Source organism: Manis javanica, chromosome 6, assembly GCF_040802235.1.
Source record: "Manis javanica isolate MJ-LG chromosome 6, MJ_LKY, whole genome shotgun sequence".
Lineage (NCBI taxonomy): Eukaryota > Metazoa > Chordata > Mammalia > Pholidota > Manidae > Manis > Manis javanica.
The window spans coordinates 70055378-70075641 of NC_133161.1; the positions used below are offsets into that span (position 1 = coordinate 70055378).

At 37.9% G+C, this 20264-nt stretch overlaps 1 protein-coding gene and 1 long non-coding RNA gene across 2 annotated transcripts in view; one reads left to right on the forward strand and one right to left on the reverse strand.

The window, feature by feature from the left end:
- Positions 1-19578, reverse strand: part of LOC140849915 (uncharacterized) — a 41892-nt gene extending 22314 nt beyond the window's left edge. Inside the window, exons 1-2 of the long non-coding RNA XR_012132304.1 lie at positions 19279-19578; positions 2095-2242 (exon numbers count right to left, since the gene is read on the reverse strand). This is a non-coding gene — a long non-coding RNA (uncharacterized lncRNA). The remainder of the gene's footprint in view (positions 1-2094; positions 2243-19278) is intronic.
- CALCR (calcitonin receptor) overlaps positions 1-20264 on the forward strand; it is a 134274-nt gene that overhangs the window by 82777 nt on the left and 31233 nt on the right. The window contains exons 5-8 of the mRNA XM_017665481.3: positions 2076-2186; positions 5497-5609; positions 9742-9833; positions 17347-17473. Coding sequence (XP_017520970.1) covers positions 2076-2186; positions 5497-5609; positions 9742-9833; positions 17347-17473 — 443 coding nt within the window. The remainder of the gene's footprint in view (positions 1-2075; positions 2187-5496; positions 5610-9741; positions 9834-17346; positions 17474-20264) is intronic.

A 20264-nucleotide genomic window follows, 5' to 3' on the forward strand; every position in this document is an offset into this window, starting at 1 on the left:
ATCTTCCCCAGTCCCTTTCCCTTTGGCAGCTGTTAGTCCATTCTTGGGTTCTCTGAATCTGCTGCTGTTTTGTTCCTTCCATTTTTGCTTTGTTCTTATGCCCCACAGATGAGTGAAATCATTTGGTACTTGTCTTTCTCCACCTGGCTTTTTTCACTGAGCATAATACCCTCTAGCTCCATCCATGTTGTTGCAAATGGTAGGATTTGTTTTCTTCTTATGGCTGAATATTATTCCATTGTGCATATGTACCACATCTTCTTTATCCATTCATCTACTGATGGACACTTAGGTTGCTTGTGTATTTCTTGGCTATTGTAAATAGTGCTGCAATAAACATGGGGTAAATAGGTCTTCTTGAAACTGGGCTATTGCATTCTTAGGGTAAATTCCTAGAAGTGGGATTACTGGGTCAAATGGTATTTCTATTTTTAGTTTTTTGAGGAACCTTCATACTGCTTTCCACAGTGGTTGAACTAGCCTACATTCCCACCAGCAGTGTAGGAGGGTTCCCCTTTCTCCACATCCTCACCAACATTTGTTGTTCCTAGTCTTTTCTATGTTGGCCATCCTAACTGGTGTGAGGTGATATCTCATTGTGGTTTTAATTTGCATTTCCCTGATAATTAGCGATGTGGAACATCTTTTCATGTGCCTGTTGACCATCTGAATTTCTTCTTTGGAGAAGTGTCCGTTCATACCCCCAGCCCATTTTTTAGTAGAGTTATTTGCTTTTTGGGTGTTGAGGTGTGTGAGTTCTTTATATATTTTGGATGTTAACCCCTTGTTGGATATGTCATCTGCAAATATATATTCTCCCATACTGCAGGATGCCTTTTTGTTGTGCTGATGGTGTCCTTTGCTGTACAGAAGCTTTTTAGCATGATGTAGTTCCATTTGTTCATTTTTTATTTTGTTTCCCTAATACATCCCTTTAAATTCTCCTCTCACCCCCTGAAACATTTTGAAAGATCCAATAAGATCTTGTACAGACTTATATATCCTAAGACAACACTGCTTATTGGGTGTGAGGGGGCAGGAATTGGTTTATATACTCTATAACTAATAAAGTTTTAATATGCAGTTCCTATTTTTGACATTTTTCCTTTAAACAAAAAAATCAAGTCCCTAAAAAATAAATAACGTGTTATTCTGTCTGCAGTAGTTGTCCTTGTTTTTTAAGAACCTGAAAAGGCATTAAATGCAACTCCACCTGAAGAAGTAAACATTTTTCAGAAGCAATAGAAACACTAGAAGCAATGAAACATTATAGAAACACAAGACTGTTTCTTTTAGAAATAAAGTGAGTATAGTCCCCTTTACTTCAGTCACAGTCATCTTGGGAGGCTGAACTTTCATAGTATGATCACTATTTTAAACTTTTGTTTTTTGAGAACTTCCATCAAAGCCTGAGGCTTATTTTTTGGAATAGGGGTAAATCTTTATGTTTTAGGGTATTTTTGAAAGCAATGAGAAACCATTGGGAACCAATATTGACAAGTACATTGATCAGTTTGAATAAATTGATCACACTGACCATTATTTTAGCCAGTAACAAAGTGTGATTCTTAAGTAACAAGACTATTTTTAAACAGGACCCATTAGCTGGCTGCAAAGACATATCCAGTAGCAATTTGTAACAATGGCATTGCCCTTGCATTAGGACTATAACTCTCCAAGGTGACCCTTGGAAGGTCAGTGGTCAGTAAGATCCATATGCTCACAAGCAATATTTTTTCAAGGTAAGCCTTTTACTCATGAGTGATAACCAGGACTTTCCCAAGAGTTCTCCTGTTGCATTTCTGAAGCTATTTGCAAGGAAAGATTTTGGAGGAAAGATTCCATACAGATGACCTGTATCTTTTGAGGAACAAATAAAGAAAACCCTACAGAAATGTAAATGCCATTAATAATTGGTAAACTTAATACCTTTTTTACGTTGCTGTTGATGCTGTTATTTTTAATATTTCCATATGCATGTGGGGAGTTCCAGAATAACTGTCTATGCATTGTTAAATCCTGCTGAGGATTATGCAATTTTTGACACCAACATTAACCTCTTTCTCTATGGCCAGGTCCCTACTGCAACCGTACCTGGGATGGATGGTTGTGCTGGGATGACACGCCAGCTGGGGTTTTGTCCCATCAGTACTGCCCGGATTATTTCCCAGACTTTGATCCAACAGGTAGAATATTTGTTTTCATTTTGTATTTGTATGAAGCTTTTGGAACTTTCACGGTTCTGTAAAGAAAAACAGATATAAAATAAATGTACCGAAATATACTCTACACATTTCATCACGTTCTGAAGCATTTTCCTAATTGAAACATTAAGTTTGGACAAATGTTGCAAGCTGTCCTTATTTTTTAACTTACATAAATGGTCAGCTGTGCACATTGGTCTTCAATTCTTTAAATTTTACATAAATATTAAACTGTTAACATTAAATTTTAGTACAAATTTAAATTAATTTTTCTAAAACTTTGTGAAGTTTTTTTTTAAGTGTGATTTTTGTCAAAAAAATTTTCAGTTGTCTCAGATTTGGTGATTTATGCAAATGCTTGATCTAGAGTTTGTATATAGTGGGTTAGTATAACATGCACAATGGAAATTTAACATAACCTTGAAAAATTTATAAAACTGTCATGTACAAGGGAAAATAAATCAGAAGGTAACTCTAGACACCAGATTTCTGTTCCAACAGTAGATTATTAAAATACGCTCAGTAAGCAAGACTAACAATGTTATAATGAATGATACTAACTCCCAGCTCTGTGCCCTGTACAACATGAACAGTCAACAGATGTGTGTTAAGTAAATGAATGACATCAAATTCACTATAGTTATAACAGCAACATAGGATTACTTTTCATTGAATATCATTTTTTACTTTTCAAAACATTTTCACCTATCATCTCATTTATACTAACAATGTTTGATACAAAACTGCAAGTGAACCCTTGTCTCCTGAGCTCTTACCTAATTTCTCTTTCTATAAGTACAACAGTCTTGGAAGAACATTGGAAAAACAGTATTTTTAAATCTCCATACACACTTCACAGATTGAAGTATTTCTAGAACCTTCGAGGGCAGACTTGCTTTTTTCTTCAAATCTCAATCTAGTCACACTAGTGTGGTTGGAATTGGGGCTGGAATGCTTAAGCAGTTAAAGGTCTAGGAGTATCAGATACCAAACGGAGTGAGAAGCTAGGTGGCTGAAGTTATACATCTTAAAAGTGGCAGCTATCCAAATAGACTGGAAGTCTGGAACCAAATATGCTCAGTAGTGAGTGGCCAGGAACAATGCAGAGGAAAAGACTAGACACCTGGGGTGGGGACTGGGATTACATAAGTGCTAGTAGGAAGTGAGTGTTTTTCAACTTGGCTAAGAAGCTGGAAAACTTTAAAAAGTCCTGATGCTACCCCAAACTCTTGATTTAATTAGTTTGGAGTGCAGGCTGGGCATCAGGATTTTTAAAATTCCTGCTTGTGACTAACTGGACGGCCAAGATGAAAGTGTGTTCAATTATAACAACAGTCCAGATAAGAAAGTGGATGGAACCAGGGAAGCTAAACCAGTGCACTAAGTAGCTGTGCCAGGAGGAGGCAGAGCCCAGAATCAGATGTGACTGGTACAGGCAATGGAGGAAGGTGGGTCCCAGAGGGGTAGAATGTAGTAGCCACCCAGCTTCAGGTATCAGGTGCAGGAAAGTTCTGTTCCAAGAAACTACATAGAAAACATGTCCCATTCAAAAAATTCCAGGACTAAGATACTTTTCAAAAGGAAGTATAAAGCTTAGTTATAAAGAAGACCCAGATTCTGAAACTAAGTGGGTCCAGCTACAAGCACACGGTGAAGGGGTGAGACTTGCTCCTGAGTGTAGTGAGCCTGAGCCTGCAGAGGGTGTTCAAGTGGCTCCAGATGTTGAAACTGGCTGGCCGTGGGGACAGGGCTCCAGGTGTGCAGGTCATTCTGCCCCAAGTTCCATCTGTCTGCTGACAAGCTGTGACACAACAGACAGTGATCCCTCCACACCTCACGGTGCTCATCTTCCTCCTCCTTCTCTGTGTCCTTCAGGGAGTGGTGGTTCCATGGGAGAGAGAACACCCATCCAGGCTGTGGCAGGGATGCCATGGTCCTGACAAAGGATGGTCTTCTTTGAATTATCCAGTCTGGACTAGAACTAGCATTTTGAAGAGAGGAATCAGTGTTTGTTTTGTGCTTAAGAGACTATGGAAAATCAACCTTCACTTTCAGATTTTTCCAAGAATTGTTTGGTCAGAGTTTCTACTGCATTTCTGGGTCAACCTGCCCTTCTCGTTACCTAATGCTCACTAACTGTGAATGACAGGGGTTATTGCCCATATGCTGAAAGTGAGGACATCAGTTAAGATAGATCACAGCAGTCATGATGGAAAAATCTAGGCAAGAAAGTTTATGGGATCCAGATTTGAACAGAGAAACTAATCAGTCCCTGAGCCGAGGTCTGGGAGATGCTTTTTGTTCTTCCTTTGAGGATAAGATTCAAAGTTCCATCCCACTAAGACAGATAATGCCAAAGGGATTACAGGGGCCGCCTTTAAAACCAGTTGAGGCCAGCGCCTTCTGGGAATTCCTATTTTGATAGAAAAGTTGGGATGTGAAGAAAAAGGGCTTGGTGCTGTGCTCTGCTCAGCACTACGTTCCTGTAAACCAAAACTAAATGCTATTTGATGGTAATCCTTTGGGTCTTTATTGACTCTTCCCAATAAATGATGCTTCATTAATCTTGATTTGACAGCTGCATTAGAAGTAATTTGATTGGCACGGAGAGCCATTCTGCTATTGAGGCTACAAGGCCAGTTCCACAGCAGCAATGGGCTCTTGCCAAAGTGGTTATCATTATTGACTAAAAGGCAAGCTTTGGTCAGCAGAGCAGAGACTTCCAGGCATAGATCCGTCTTCACAGCCTCATCTTTAGATAGAACGCTTTTAGCTGGGAGACAAATCCTTTCCAAAGAAGAGCACGTCTTAAAAATACCTATATTCATACTGTCAACTTAATAAATAAATATCGCACATAAATGAAGAAAAGGATGGTCTTGCTCTTCTCACATAGTTTCTATCTAAAATCAGCAGCTTAATATCTGTTAAAAAGTATGAGGTACAGTGTATGCAGCACTTTGGAGTCTGACAGACCTGGGATTAAATCCTAGCTCCCCCACTACCTGCAGACTTTTCGAACTCTAGAGCCTCTCTCACTGTCGGCTTCCTGTTTTTAATATGGAGATAACAATGTCTGCCATACACAGCTCCACTGAAGATAAAATGAAACAATATGTATTGAAGTGTCTTACACAGTGCATGCCTCACGGTAGCCTCTATTGACTTATATTCTCACTGAAGTTCTATAAATTGATTAACAGTTTGGAATGACTTTTAAGGTTTAATTTATTAGTTTTCCTTCTTTGCATTTTGAGATAATAATGCAATAACTGTTATGTTCCATTAACAGAAAAGGTTACGAAATACTGTGATGAAAAAGGGGATTGGTTTAAACATCCTGAGAACAATCGAACCTGGTCCAACTATACTATGTGTAACGCTTTCACTCCTGAGAAACTGAAGGTAGGTTCTTGTTCATATTTCATTATTGGGTGAGAATACCATTATTTATAGATACAAATGTATGCATAACTGTAAGATACCTGCTACCAAGGAGCCAACCTAATTACAGAAGGAAATCAGATGGTGACCTGTTAAGTTCTAGGGACTGTGAGGTGGCATTACAGAAAACGGTGTTTTACTTCTTGGCTGACGCCAAGTGTCAGTGAGAGTTCCACGGGCATATGGAGTCAAGCTATTTATGGCGAGAGGAATAGTGTCCATGGAACAGATGATGGGATTTCCTGTGATGCCAGAAATTAGGCAGCATTTCCAGGGACTCTCTTAGATTTCTCTTCTACTGGAAGCATTCCAAAACCACAGACAGATTTTTTCACAGGTCACAGTTTAACAGTTGCCCCTGCTCCCTGCCTGAGATGTCCATGATAGTCTCACTATCTGGCTTTGATGGATCCTTAGAATGGGCTTCTTAGCAGCCTGTTGATACAGGTGTAGCTACTTAGGTTATTTTCTCTGGAAGTCCATTCTGATCTGTTAGTACTTGTACCTTACTGGCTGTTAAATATTTTTCATATCATCTCTGTTTAGAAGCATTTAAGCCAATTAAAAAAAAACCCAGATGCCTACTCTCTTCTTCAGATGCATCAGAAATCTGAAAAAATCACTAAGCCCACAACCAGCCTCCTCCCAATAGAGCTGGGAGAAATAGTTTGAGCTACATAGGGCATCTCTGAGGAACCCGGTGGCTGCAACAGAAGCCTGTTGTAACCTTCAAAGATAGGCCTGTATGCTAAATAGTAACTAAGTTGGAAACTCAAAGCACATCAGTGCTTTTGCTTGCTCTAAAAAAAGCTTTAGGAGTGTAGAAAAATTTCTTTTTATTAAAAATAAAAAAACAAGATGAATAGGTAGTTTAGGGACCAGCTGACTAGAGGGACACCTTGTCACAGGCACAAGCTGAGGACACTAAAGCCAGTCACACCTCCACACACTGCGTAGTCACTGCTGAGAATTGAGGCACGTCTACGTCCTAAAGGAAAGCTATTTACTTAATAAGGCCTGATTGAAATGACATGCCACTGAGTAAGGAATTTCATGACTAAATGTTGATTATGATTTTACAGAAAAAAATTGTAACCCTCTTAATTGAATTGTTATAAAGACAGCAGATCCAATTTAATAATTCTCAGTGCTCCATATTTGACCTTCTCAAATACTCTGGTCTCATCTGAGAGGGAAATAAGAGTATTTTGAGAATAAATGTTCTCCTCTAGGCACCTAACGTAGTGATTGAGATTCTTTGCACAAATCTTCTATCTGTACACAGGCAAAAGAAAAATTTTTTTGAAGAAACCAACCTAGAATTTATTAAAAAAAAACAAAACCCTTCTCAGTCTTAAGAATGAGATGAGAATGGCAACTAAATTATGAGTTATTGGTTTAATCTTACACGTTTAGACAACTCTATTTCAGAAGGGTAAATATTTTTTAAATATTCTGGAGGCAACTGAAAGAAAGTGAATTAAGTTACATGTAGTTTTCATAGAATAAAATATGCAGAGATAAAAAGAAAATACTGACAGAGGATAGGGGACTGAATATATATCCAAATTAAGAACAATATTATACATGGCAAGGGGATTCTATAGATAAACTACTAAAAAGGAAGAACTTTTAGAAAATGCCACTCCTGGTTTTGTTTAGTGATTAAGTCAGAAAAGTAGTCAAAAAGTGGATTCCTGGGGGAAGAGACAGGAGCTGAGTATTTGTTGGCAAGATTCCCAAATACTTCCTAAGATGGGACCTATAAGCCATTTTTAAGTTTTTATTAGTTCTAGATATAAACCAATTGTTCCAATTTTACTATCATTACCTGCAAGGATGAAAATGCTGTTAGTAGCACCAATGAACCCAGCAAACAATATGTAAATGCTGGTCAAATGGTGCAATGGGCACAATTAAGAGAAGTTGATTAGTTCATTTGGAGATTCTGAGGCCTAGAGAAGCCATATTTGTTTCTTGCCAGCAATAATGCACATAACCAAACAAAGGACTCTGTATGTTTTGAGGGCCTTTTACCAGAATCAGTGTTTCAATCCCAAACCCTTCACGAGGAAATTGACAAGAATCAAAATGTTCAAGGGTAATTATTTGAATATAAATGCCACATTTCTCCCAGGAATTCAAGGAACTTCACAGAAAGTATCCAACTTACCTGCATTACATTTGCATTCATACCAGGACCTAATAAACTGTGGAAAAGACTGAAGCCTAGAAGTCAGGAGATGGTGTTGCCCTCATTTCAAAACACTTGCCCTTTCTGAGCCTCTGCTTTTCCATCCATCCAATGGATATGACAGTTTACTTCTCTCCCAGACAAAATAGAAGAGAGGGTGGCCAGCTCTGAAAACAAGCTAGATGTCTGAGGAATGGCACCCATCAGCAACTAGAGAAGGAAATCACCCACTATTACCCTAGTAATTACACCACTATTACTAAGTGCCAAAGGCCCACCTGTCCCCCAGTGTCTCTCCTACTGACAGCATAAATACAAAGGCAACATTGGAAAATATGTGAAAAACATGTGAAGATAAAATATGTAAAGGACTTAGATTTAGCATAATTTTCCAACAGCACCTTCACAATTCACGCACCAGAGACCTTCATCTGCCTGGACCTATGTCCACAGATGACCAAAGATCACACCCAAAGGTGCTGTTGCTTTTCAGCTTAGAACATGCATTTCAGTTTGTTGAAAATTAGAATTAGGGATCCTCTGTCATTTTTTTCCATATTGATACTCAGCTGACCCAGCAACATTAATTGGAAAGACCTCCCTTTCCCTTCTGCTCTGAGGGTCACTGTGGTTCTGACCACATTCATGACATGCTTCTGGACCCTGGATCACATTGGTCTGTTTGCCTCTCCTTGAACCAACAGCACACTGCGTGATTGCAGTAGAATTATCATAAATCATGATACTCTACAGAATAAGTCTTCCCATGATGCTTTAATTCTCTTTATCATTACTATTCCCTTTCATTCACGTTCTTTGAGATTAATTTTGTTTTTCTTGGCTTCTTTAAATGGAAATTGAGATCACTGATTTCTCACTTCCTTTTCTCATAGATGAATTATAGTCTTTAAATTTCCCTCTTTGTAAAGCTTCATCTGCATATAAAAAGTTTTGGTATGCTATTATGGGTTTTTCTTTGATACAGTAGTCAAATTCTCAACAATATGAGGGTGTTCTTTAAGTTATCATTTTATTAATGATTTCTAGAAGAGGCTCTTTAAGATTTAATTATTTGAAATATGCTGAAATTTGCTTTACTGACTAGTGTATGTCAATTTGGATAAATTTTCTTTGTGTACCTGCAGAGAATGGGTACTCTGCAGATGTTAGATGCAATGTTTATTATAGCTGAATTAGTGAAATTTGCTAATCATGTTGTTCAAATCTTCTATAGCTTGATTTTTTGTCTGTGTGTTCTGTCAATTACTAGGGAGGTATCAGTTTTTGCTCTATGCGTATGTACCTTGGGTTCATACTATTATGTGCATAGAAATTTAAAATTGTTGTATCTTCCTGACTTAACATCTGCATATGTATTGTATTACACCAGTTTTCTCATACTTGGTACTTCCCTGGGTTATCTTTTCCCATTTTTTTATATCCAATATTTCTCTATTCCAGTATTTAATGGTGTTTCTTATGAGCAGCATGTAATTGCTTTAAAAAATAACTTATTCCAAACAAATTATTTTACAAATGAGGACTACTGAGGTCTAGAGAGGTGAAGGGACTGACTTAATGAGGGTCACACAAAGACTTAGTGATAACACTGAGTAGAGAACAGTTCTGATGAATCCAGTTTTATGTTCTTACCCCCATGTCACGCATATTCTAGTGTAACTGATAATCTTATAATATTCAACCTGTTAGTCCAATTTATTATTATTCGATATGATTTAATTCTCTGAATATTTGTTACAATTTTAGATTTTTTTAAAGGAGGAAAACAGTTGTTGATCCACACTGATGTTTTTTAAAAAGAGAAACTATTTTTCTCTTCTATAATCATTTATCCACCTATTTGTGTTTGTAACTCTCTTGTTCTTCTTCCTCTCCCAGAATGCATATGTTCTGTACTATTTGGCTATTGTGGGCCATTCTATGTCGATTTTCACCTTGGTGATTTCTCTGGGGGTTTTCGTGTTTTTCAAGTAAGTACCCTCACAGCAGCTGCTTTTTATTTTTTCCTTTAGATACTGAAATAAGTGGCTAAGTCTGCAAGAGTGGTTGGGTCTGGGAATTCTGCAAATCACAAAAGACACACAACATTGGAAGTCATAAACTGATGAGAAAAATTACATTAATCAAAATATGCTTTTAATACTATTGTTGAGGAAAATTGTATAGATTCATATAAGTTTCAAAGGCAATATGCCTCCTTCCCAAAACAAAACAATCCTGTGGGCCCGGAAGTACACATGGTAAAGGTCCCATTTACCTTGGCTAAGTTTCATGAGGTACTGAGGAGAGGATCTTCCTATTTCCCTTACCCCACTCTAAAATATAGAGGCAATGACCACAAGTGCAAATGCACCCTGCCTAATGACATGCTCTGTCACAAGTGGATTTGGTCAGAAGACTTGGGACTGGTGAGGCCATGACAGTGTTTAGCCAGAGAAGGAAGGTGACTCTCCTTCAGGCCTTGATGCACTCAGCCAGGATCAAAGAGAATTTCTGGGAGAACATGGCTTGTTGCCAAGTGTTGATTTTTTGCCCTTGCAAACCTAGCACAGTGTACTGCAGTTATCTTCTAAGACATTGTGAGGAATAAAATTCCAGTGAGGATTTCTATTCTAAGGCTATTTCTACACACTTGACTGCTTTATCTATGGCAAAATGATTAAGTTGATACCAATGCTGATTTCACCATAACAGAGGATTTAAACATTGATTCTGTATTTTCAGGAGTGATTTCATAATGTATGTGAGATAGTATAATGTATGTGTTATATCTGGTCCTAAAAACATGTCCTCTACTTAGTGTAATTTCTTTAAATCAAAGGCAGGAGGAACTACATCACTCTTCCATGAGATTTCTGACTTCCACATGACCATGGTGCCTCTGTCCACCAGTACTTCTTTTTAGTTGTAGTGGTATTATACAAATGATGAAGGGAAGCTCCTTCATAGGCCCAGACTGCAAATAATCCTCCACACGTTAAAGATGTGCTATCTCATTAAATGTGCAATGATTCATATAGAGAGTAATAGAATCTTAATTTAACTTTTGTTAAAATATTATAATACTAAAGAAAATTAAACCAAGAGGAAAATCACCTATAAACACACCCTTAACAAAACTATTATTATTATTTTTTCCTCAATTCTTTGCAAATCTGTTTACATCTAATACCATAATTCCATATTATATTATGTCTGTATCTTTTATAGTGAAGATTCTTATATTGACCAAGCAGTATGACTGAATAGCAATTTTTTTGTTTGCTGAATAGGAAATAATAAATAAACAGAGAATGAGCTCCTTCCATATGTAATTTAACAGGAGAAAGACATAAACAAAGCAAGAGGACATGAGGGATTAACTACTAGAATTAGAATAGAGGAGTATTTTCAAATATAATCAGAATATATTACAGTAAACACATAACATGATTAATCTTGGAATGGCTATTCATTTTTCAACTGACTTGACCACGGTGAATAAATACATCAGCATGGCTCTCATACAACTTTGATTAAAAAGTCTGCCACAAAAAGTCTATTCTTTAAGTTTTTTTAATATAACCATAACAAAATTGAAAGCAAAAGCCCCCAAATTTGTAATGGTGCAACTAATAAATGAATGCAGGACTTTAAAGATAAAAAATGTCCAGGGGTCTTCCTTAGCTCTTCATTTCTCCAGTCACATAAAGAAGTAAAAAGGTGTGAGAACAAAATATGCAGAAAGAAGAATGTTTTTCAACAATCATTTCTACATTAAGCCAGCACAGATGGGTGCTTAAAAGTGCAGGACATGGCAAAGTAAAATATTTCTCAACTCGTTAGTCCCAGAACAAAATTAATCTAGTCAAACTTTAGAGGGAGTGGAGTGTAAAGACAGGTTGCTCAGGAAGCACCTCATTTTGTCCTGTGGTCTCTCAATTCCAAGAACCTACCATATAGCAACTTAAATCTTAGGAGAAGAAACAAGTCCCGCTGATTTATAATCTGAAAATAATAACGGGGAAACATAAGTGAAATGTCTGGTTAGCCAGAGCAACTAACAGGCTATGACTAGGAAAGGAAAAACACACACACTGAGGTGCAAAAATTCAGACCTGAAATAAGTCATATCAGATTTGTATACTTGCTCTTAATCTCACCTTAAACCTACCCAAACTAAAAATATCAAGGGCATCTATTTTCTTTAAATTAAAATATGGTTCTGCTTCTTCCAATTTTTTCTCTACCCTTCCATTTCAGCAATATTAAAAGTGATGTGAAAAATACAAGGTAACTCTGATCTGTCATTGGGTTTATCTCTAAATTAACAACATTTTTCCATAATTGTTTTCAAATATTCTCCATCACCTTTAAGGTCTTTCCTGCACACAACAATGGAAGGTCCTAGGATTTATGCACTTAAACGGCATCATTTGTGTGTGAAACGTGAGCAAAAAATAATCCTCACTCCCTTGCTTAATTCTACATTCCCGGGATTGAGTTATTTTGTAAAATCTAAACAATTTGCTAAAAACTTTCATGAAACCAAAATAAGCAATTACACCCACCTCCACTTCTGAGACCTAGTGCCCCATTCATGACCATCCCACTGAAATCTCACTCTGCACTCATAAAATGTGCCTTATGGAGTCAATAAAAAAAGGACTAACCCAGCAGGGGTTCTTCTCAAGCCAGCAGGTGAAGGCCTGCAGAGGGATTTCAGCTGCTGAATATATGGGAGCCTATAGAACAGCCAATACTTTGCTGCTAAAAATCCTGGGATGTTACTCAGAATGAGATCATTGAGGCATGCCTCTCATCTTAATGTGATTTTATTCTGAGCATGCAGGGAAAGGTAAAGGGCAGAGCTAATGTAACCCTGAAACAAGTAAGGATCATGCTCCCTTGCTATCAAAAAATGAAAGTAGAAATGTATATAAAGTCTTTGTTATTTTAAAAAGAAGACTGAGCTTCTAGTCCCTCTTCAAGATAGAGAAAACATTTCTCAGTGATTTAAATAATAGAAAAAGCAATACTAAAGATCTGAACTGTACAAAAGTGGCAGAGTTAAAATAATGTTCAGGATGATACACAGGTTAGTTCGGATCCACTTGTTCAAGGTTGAAGACAGCCTCCTCAGGATGCTATTTGGTTTGGGACTTTTGCAGGAAAAATAGAAGCAATAATAGGAGAGGGATTAAATAGAAACATCAAATTAGTTCAACAAGGCTCCTCACTACTAGATGGCCAACAACGAAGGTCAAGAAGAGAGCTAAGATACTCTTAGAGAAGACTGGCTTAAGAAAATCACATAAGCGGACATTTATTTGTGTTCGTTTCCTAAACATTTTGTGCAAGTTTGCAATAAATTCACTTATCCCATCTGTTCCACTTATAATTTGTCAATTTACATTTCTGTGGAATAATCCTAAATACTGAAATATCTCCACTGTTTTCTCTCAAGAAAGTACAAGAATGTTCATTAACATCCCCTTTGATTTCTTGACACCAATGCCTTACTGATTGTTAAATATTTTAAATATTAATTACTCTTGCCTGAAAGTTAATAGAGATCTATCGTGTACGGTGGGAAGTGTTTTCAGGACATTGGCTTGGCCACATAGGCAAAAAAGGAGGGTTTCCACTGGGCCTCCAGAAGGAATGCTGGTTCCTCTGCTTGTTATTTTTCTCACTTCTGCATGGTGCATGCACAGGTAGCTCTTGCTCTTGTACAGTGTACACTACTTCACAACTCTGCCTGCCCTCCTATTCCTCTGTTAAATCAAGGGCACCAGTGATAGCCTCCTTTCTCCCAACCCACCCTGGACATGACAGGACACCAAAGGTAACTGCTGGTCATACTTTGGTGTACTGTTCACTCTAGAATAGTAGCAACAGGAAAAGAAGCAAGAATTACGATTGAAAGGGAGTTACATACAGATAAAGATTTTGTGCTAAATCCAGAGGTATAAAGTCCCCTGTCAGACAGGAAAGCTGTAAAATATATTGTGTCCTGAATTTTTCTAGGAGCCTCATGCCATCCATTCCACATCCCCTCTGCTCCCCTCACTTCCCTTGCCCCTGGTGAACAAGGTGCGACTAGGAAAAGGAAAACAGAGATACACTGGAAGATATGACTTTGCTTGTTCCAACTGCAACAGTTATTCCAAATGCATATCCTCCCGTGCCCCCAAATCATAACAACATTTACTTGTTTCATTACTTGCTACTTTCCTTGTTTGCTTTGAATGTGACTATAATTACACTGTCTTATAAAGGACTGAATACTGCTGTTCCTTGTCCTATGATATCAAACTAATTCATGCAATTTTCAAAACTAAAGGCAAATATTAAATGCCTTCTCATACAATGACAAGCTCCCCAAAAGCACATACACGCACAGGGGACCAAGAACTTGAAACAAATTTTTAAGCGTTAAAGATTTCCACCAGGTAAACTAAAACCATGAAAATGACATTTACCCTTTAAATATGACTTCTTGAGATTCATACTGAAGTAAATTGTTAACTCTTCTTCACATTTGAGTGAGACCTTGGTTGGGGCAAGTCAGAAGTAATTATGTTGGAGAATCTATATGGTTCCCTATCACTCAAAGAGTTGGCAATGTCCTATCCATTTAAATACCTTTTTTTTCTTTTTTAATCTAGAGGAGAGAAGTATAGCTACAAACAGGCTGGTGCTGTTTCTACTTAAAATATTTCAGATCTGACAGGAAAAGGTTGTCAGCATCTCTCATGTTCATTCAAACAACAAGGTATTTGAGAACAATTAAACACATAATTTCTTAGGTTAAGATCTTTAGCATCCTATATACCTCCTTCAGAAGAGGTATCCTAGTAAGAGTAAATAAACAGTCACATGGTATATAAGGTCCTTGAAGGCAGAAGGTGTCTGTTTTGTGCATCCATGTATCCCTAGCATCTACCAGAAGGTCTGAATCATAGCGGGTACACAGTAATATGTGCTGGGTTATTGAATGAATATTAATAAATTTGAAGTACCTTTAACTCGGTTAAAAAAGCTGGGTGTAAATGTCATCAAGTAAATGTAATAAAAATTTTAAAACTCAATAAGCAGAAATTATATTGAAACTCTTATGAAACAGAAACTCATGCATTAGTCATATTCTTCCTTTGGAGGCTAATAGTTTATCCAGGTGTAAACCATCGTTTTCTCTTTATGTACTGTATACAGTACTCTATAGAGGTTTTAGCTAGTGTTCAACAACAGGATAGTGTCCAATAATGGTTAGTTAATACCTGTATTAAGAATTTGGCAAGTGTTCAGTATGATACAAAGTACAAGAAATGAAATCACCTAGCATTTAATGTAATTTGCTGATGTACTGGAAAACCACGTAGTGGTCACAGCTCGAAGAAGAAAATTGTTACTGTATAAAGATTTTTAATTTAAAGAAATGGGCATTAATCCCCACAGTGCATCAGACACTGTTTGAGGAGCACAGAACAAATTCCTTTAGTGACTTCCATTCTAATGAGAGAAAAGGAGATAATAACAAGCGATAAACCAGTATTTATGTCAGAAGGTGATTAGTGTTAAGAAGGGGAAAAAAAGCAGATACAAAGGCCAGAGAGTAAGCTGGAGGTGGAGGAAGTATATTTTATTCATGGTGGTTCTGGTTTACAAAGGGGATTGAACATTAGCCATCCCTGAAGCTAATGTACATCAGCAGATTATTGAACTCCACCTGATCAAAAGAAAACCAGGAATAGCAGCATTGCACGATGCATTTATCTGTACCCCTTGGTTCTGGACAATGTCAACTGTCATTTAAGCCAGACTGAATCCAATAATGAGACCTGAGATATTTGCCTCCTAGTGAGAATTATTATAAAATGCTATTATGACTACATGGAAAACAGCAGGTCACAGATTTAACAGCGCTAAATGTGGCACTTGCAATATGGAAGAGTACATGCAGTGCAAATGGGTATGCGTTCCACATAATTTTTTTTGCAGCCTTAAATGTGCAACGTACTTATATAGTGCTATTATAACAATTAGGTTCAGCTTATCTGCTGCCAAATAAGGTAGCACATGGCAGTGTGTGTGTATGCGTGTGTATGTGTGTGTGTGCATGTGTGTGTGTGTGAGACTTCTTCTCCAAACCCTATCTTTACAATAGGCTGCCTCCTAGATATTAATTTCTGCATTCTATCTCTACTCAACAAGTTGAGAACTTTAAAATATTCTGTAGTAACTATTTACTAATGTTTGTGCTTTCTGAAAAGTTGTAAAATATAGCTACAATAATCAAAATATGCTCTACCAGATGCCTTCATTACTGCAGTTTACTTTTTACTACAGATAATTGACAAGTAATTTTCCTTTCATTTGGAAATATAGGGAAGCCTTGTATGTAAACCCAGACCATTCTCATAGCTCATCTTTCCCCAGAATATCCTTTTCAAAATTCCTGGGATTCTCACTTTATTCCATGAGGATTTTTTAGAACTAATACTGTGATGAATCATGGGCATCATTAGCTGAATGTTTTACGTTTTTACATTATGCTAAACTAAACATTTTTGACTGGATCAAATGTGGTAAATACAAGATTTTTATTCATCTGGGATAACTGTTCCAATTTTGTTATAGTCACCCTGCAGTTTTTTCCCCCTTTGCACCAAAAAGTGAAATAGGATTTTCAAACTAATATTTGTCTATGTGAAGCTTCACACAAATACATATGTGCATTTTTGAAGTGGAGGAGAAAGGGATGAAAACATCCAACATATTGCTTAGTACCTAACAGGTAGGAAATGGCTATGCCATTGAGCTGCAGGACTTGGAGAGGTCTTACGGGATCCAAACCACAATATGCCTCATAATGAGATCAGACCTATTTAGAATTCTCTGCCTGTGTCTGAGCTCCACCATCAGGAAGATCTGGAAAGAAGGAACCACAGACTTGATTCCAGTTGGAATATGAGAAATGAGAAAATGTCAGAAGAAACTGCAAAAGAGAGGATAGCACAGATTTGATAAAGTCTGTGTGTGCGATGGGTTAAGGATACGGAGGCAATACCCAGTCACAGGCGGCCTTGGTTCTGACTCACGCTCTGTTCTCGTGTGCCACACAATTTCTGCCTGGGTACATCAGTGAACAGCCGGCTGCTCATCTGAAGCACTCTCCAAACCCTGATGGTTTCTCTTGTAAGAGCTCTTCTCTTAATTAATTTCATGACATGTATTATAATTAGAAGTGATTTTATCACTTACTCTCAGTTATTGTGTGAAGTCACCCCAAAGACTGAAAACAATGAGCTACTGTGACTGGAAAAGTTTGTTTAAAAATCAGCCAGAAAAGTAGTAATGAGTCTTAGTCTGAGACCAGGTCTTTATTTCTATAGGTTCTCTCATCTGCTGCTAAAGGAAATAATAAAAATAGTCCCCAGATGGGTTTTTTTCTAGGTACTTCAACATTTTGCCATTGCTTAATGCTTCTTTTTCTTCCAGGAGCCTTGGCTGCCAAAGGGTAACCCTGCACAAGAACATGTTTCTGACTTACATCCTGAATTCTATGATTATCATCATCCACCTGGTTGAAGTAGTGCCCAACGGAGAGCTCGTGAGAAGGGATCCGGTAAGGACTGCAGAATTTGTTTTTAATTGTATTTTTAAATGTATAGTACCTGTAAACAGTGAATGTGGTGTTACTGTTTGCCTTAAGCAGCTGTTTACATGTGTACTTTTATATTTACTTTTACAGTTCACTTGTTCAGCAAGGCATATTATTTCTATGTCATTTTGGAAATAACTTTTAGATGTTATAGTAAAGGGCTGGGAATAAATCAGTCATAACCAAATAAGAATTATATAACAAATCATGAGTTTTTGTCAGTAATGAAAAATTTATTAACATCTATTAGAAGTTTACTGAGCATATCTGTGAACATGGACAATACTACGTGTACTAAGGAAATGCTTCCTGTGGACCCAGTGTGACATTAATGGGTTACAGATATTAATCCCCTCAGCATTTTGGCACCGGGCTGGGCGTGGACCAGTCACTCCAGCTATGAGTAGTTATGCATTTACTCTACTAAGCCGTATAAATATTATCATGTTCTTTGTCTGCACAACTTGAAAAAGGGTTTAATCCCCACTCACTCACTCTCATCTTTTAGTCTCTGCTGATGGTCTCCATTATCTGAGCTCAACTAGAAACCGGAGGCCGTGGAAGCCCTGAAGGAAATGTGCAGATCTGTTGCTAGGGGCCCAGGACAGCGGGAGCAGGAGGGATGCATTTGACAGCACCAACAGAAGCTTTCTAGCACACAATGAATGGCCAAGGGATATTTTTGTTTTTGTTTCCCTGCTGACCTATGTTATGCAAGCAACTGTAGATGGCCTCATCTTTCAAAACTGGCATTTGACAGCTCTGCCAGCCCAGTGACAAAAATGCGTGAAATCTGCCCAGAGCATTCATCCTGCATGACAGCAGCATGGCATGGGAAAGCAGCTTTATTTGGCTTCTGATGGATCCACAGTGTTAATAATTTTGCAGTGTGAATATATCCAGGAAGGCATTATGATGTGTCTTTTTAAACCATGGCATCTGCTATTTGACACAAGTCCTGACGTACCTACAGAATGGGTTTACCTTAGTAAGTTTTCTTTTTAATGTCAACTGATTTTAATAAAAGTAATCTCATTTCACTTAATCTTCACACACCCCCAGAGAACAGTAGACATAATCCCCATTATTAACTGAGTAAACTGAGGTTCAGTGAAGCCATGTGATCTCCGTACTGTGGATAGAGAAGGGATTCAAACCCAGACCTCTCTCCTCTGTACCACATGGTGCTCTTGATTGTCTTGATGTACTTCCTTAGGAAGATACCTTCTTAAAGAAGTAGGCTCAGCCATTCCAAAATGATAGGTGTCCATAGTTGAACATATACATTACATTTAATTAGAGCAGTTGACCCCCCTCCCTGACCACCAAGTTTAAAATAGATGTAGAATCCATTAACTAAGCATCTATCAGTAGAGAATACTCAAAATTTTGGTTTCCCTCTCCCCACTAAGTGTGGATACCCTGAAAAAATTGCTGTCTGTATGGAGTAGGCCAAGAAATGGCACTCAGTCATTAAATAATCAACACTGGGATCAGTGGTCAGTCAAATTATGCCTATTGTAAATTCCTGAATAGACTCCCACCCATATGTCATACCACCAGCCCACCATCATTCTTTTCCTGACATAGTCTAAATTCAGGATCTTTCTGAGTTTGTTATTGAATTATAGAAGCCAACTAAACTTATCCATCAAATAAAAATAATAAAAACTGCCCTGCTTACTTCCAAGAGGTTGTGCTGGGGTCCCAAAAGAAACATAAAGCTTTTACAAATTCCCAAGGGCATAATATTGCAAGCAGTTGCTCACCGGGATGCTGCTGGCCCTTGCCCAGGGGCTGACTTCCAAGATCTCTGCACTTGGCTTTCCCAACCCATCTGTTACTCAGTTCAGCGCTCTGGACGGTCTCAGAGTTCTCATCGCTGCGTGTCTTCACTCTCACAGGGTACTTCAGGGGCAGACCTGCTCATGGATGCTTCCAGTCACCCTGCAGAGGCTGCCTCGTAGCCGCTGACAAGCCAGTCTAGCTCTGCCTTGCAGCTCCCTTATTGCCTAGAAACCTTTAATAAAACCTGTAAGCAGCTGTCTAGGGACCTGGCTCAGCCCCTATTCCTGGGAGATTTCCTGGGAGAATGTGAGTGTAGGGGACAAGAGAAATTAACAGGAAGCTTTCTTCTGGGTCTAGAGGAGTGAGGGTGACTCTCTCACACATTAGAGATTCTCAAAGTGACCTAAATTTTTGAAAACCAGGAAAAAAGCTTATATTTATGTTATGACTAGCATCTAATTCTCCCAATCAATCTATTGCTGACCTACCAGACTTGCTATTTTTTGCTATACAAAAGCAAACTTCCTAAGGAAAACTCTAAATGTCTTGAAAGGTTTAATATAATCAAATCAATCCAGTGTTTACTGAGCACCCAAAGCTCACATTTTAGTTTACAGGCTGAACTAAATTCACATAATTTGGGGAAAATATCTATTTATGACATTCCTTTTGCAATCCCTAGAATGGTGCCAAGTCTCACAGGGAAATGACTCATATGTCCTGCAACGATGCCTGGAAGGCTCAGTCATGTACCTATTTCAAAGTGTGTGTATTGAATGGAAAACAAACGGGCAATAAGTCTGTGTACCTGCACGAGAAGCCTCCTTTCCTTTGAGGGTAAACAAAATTAGAATAAACCACTAATAACGAGCCACTTAAAATGGTAAACAGGGAGTGGAAACGTGCGAACACACTGTGCCCCTTTCACAATTCCAAATGGTCTGTTTCTTCCACAGGACAAAATTTG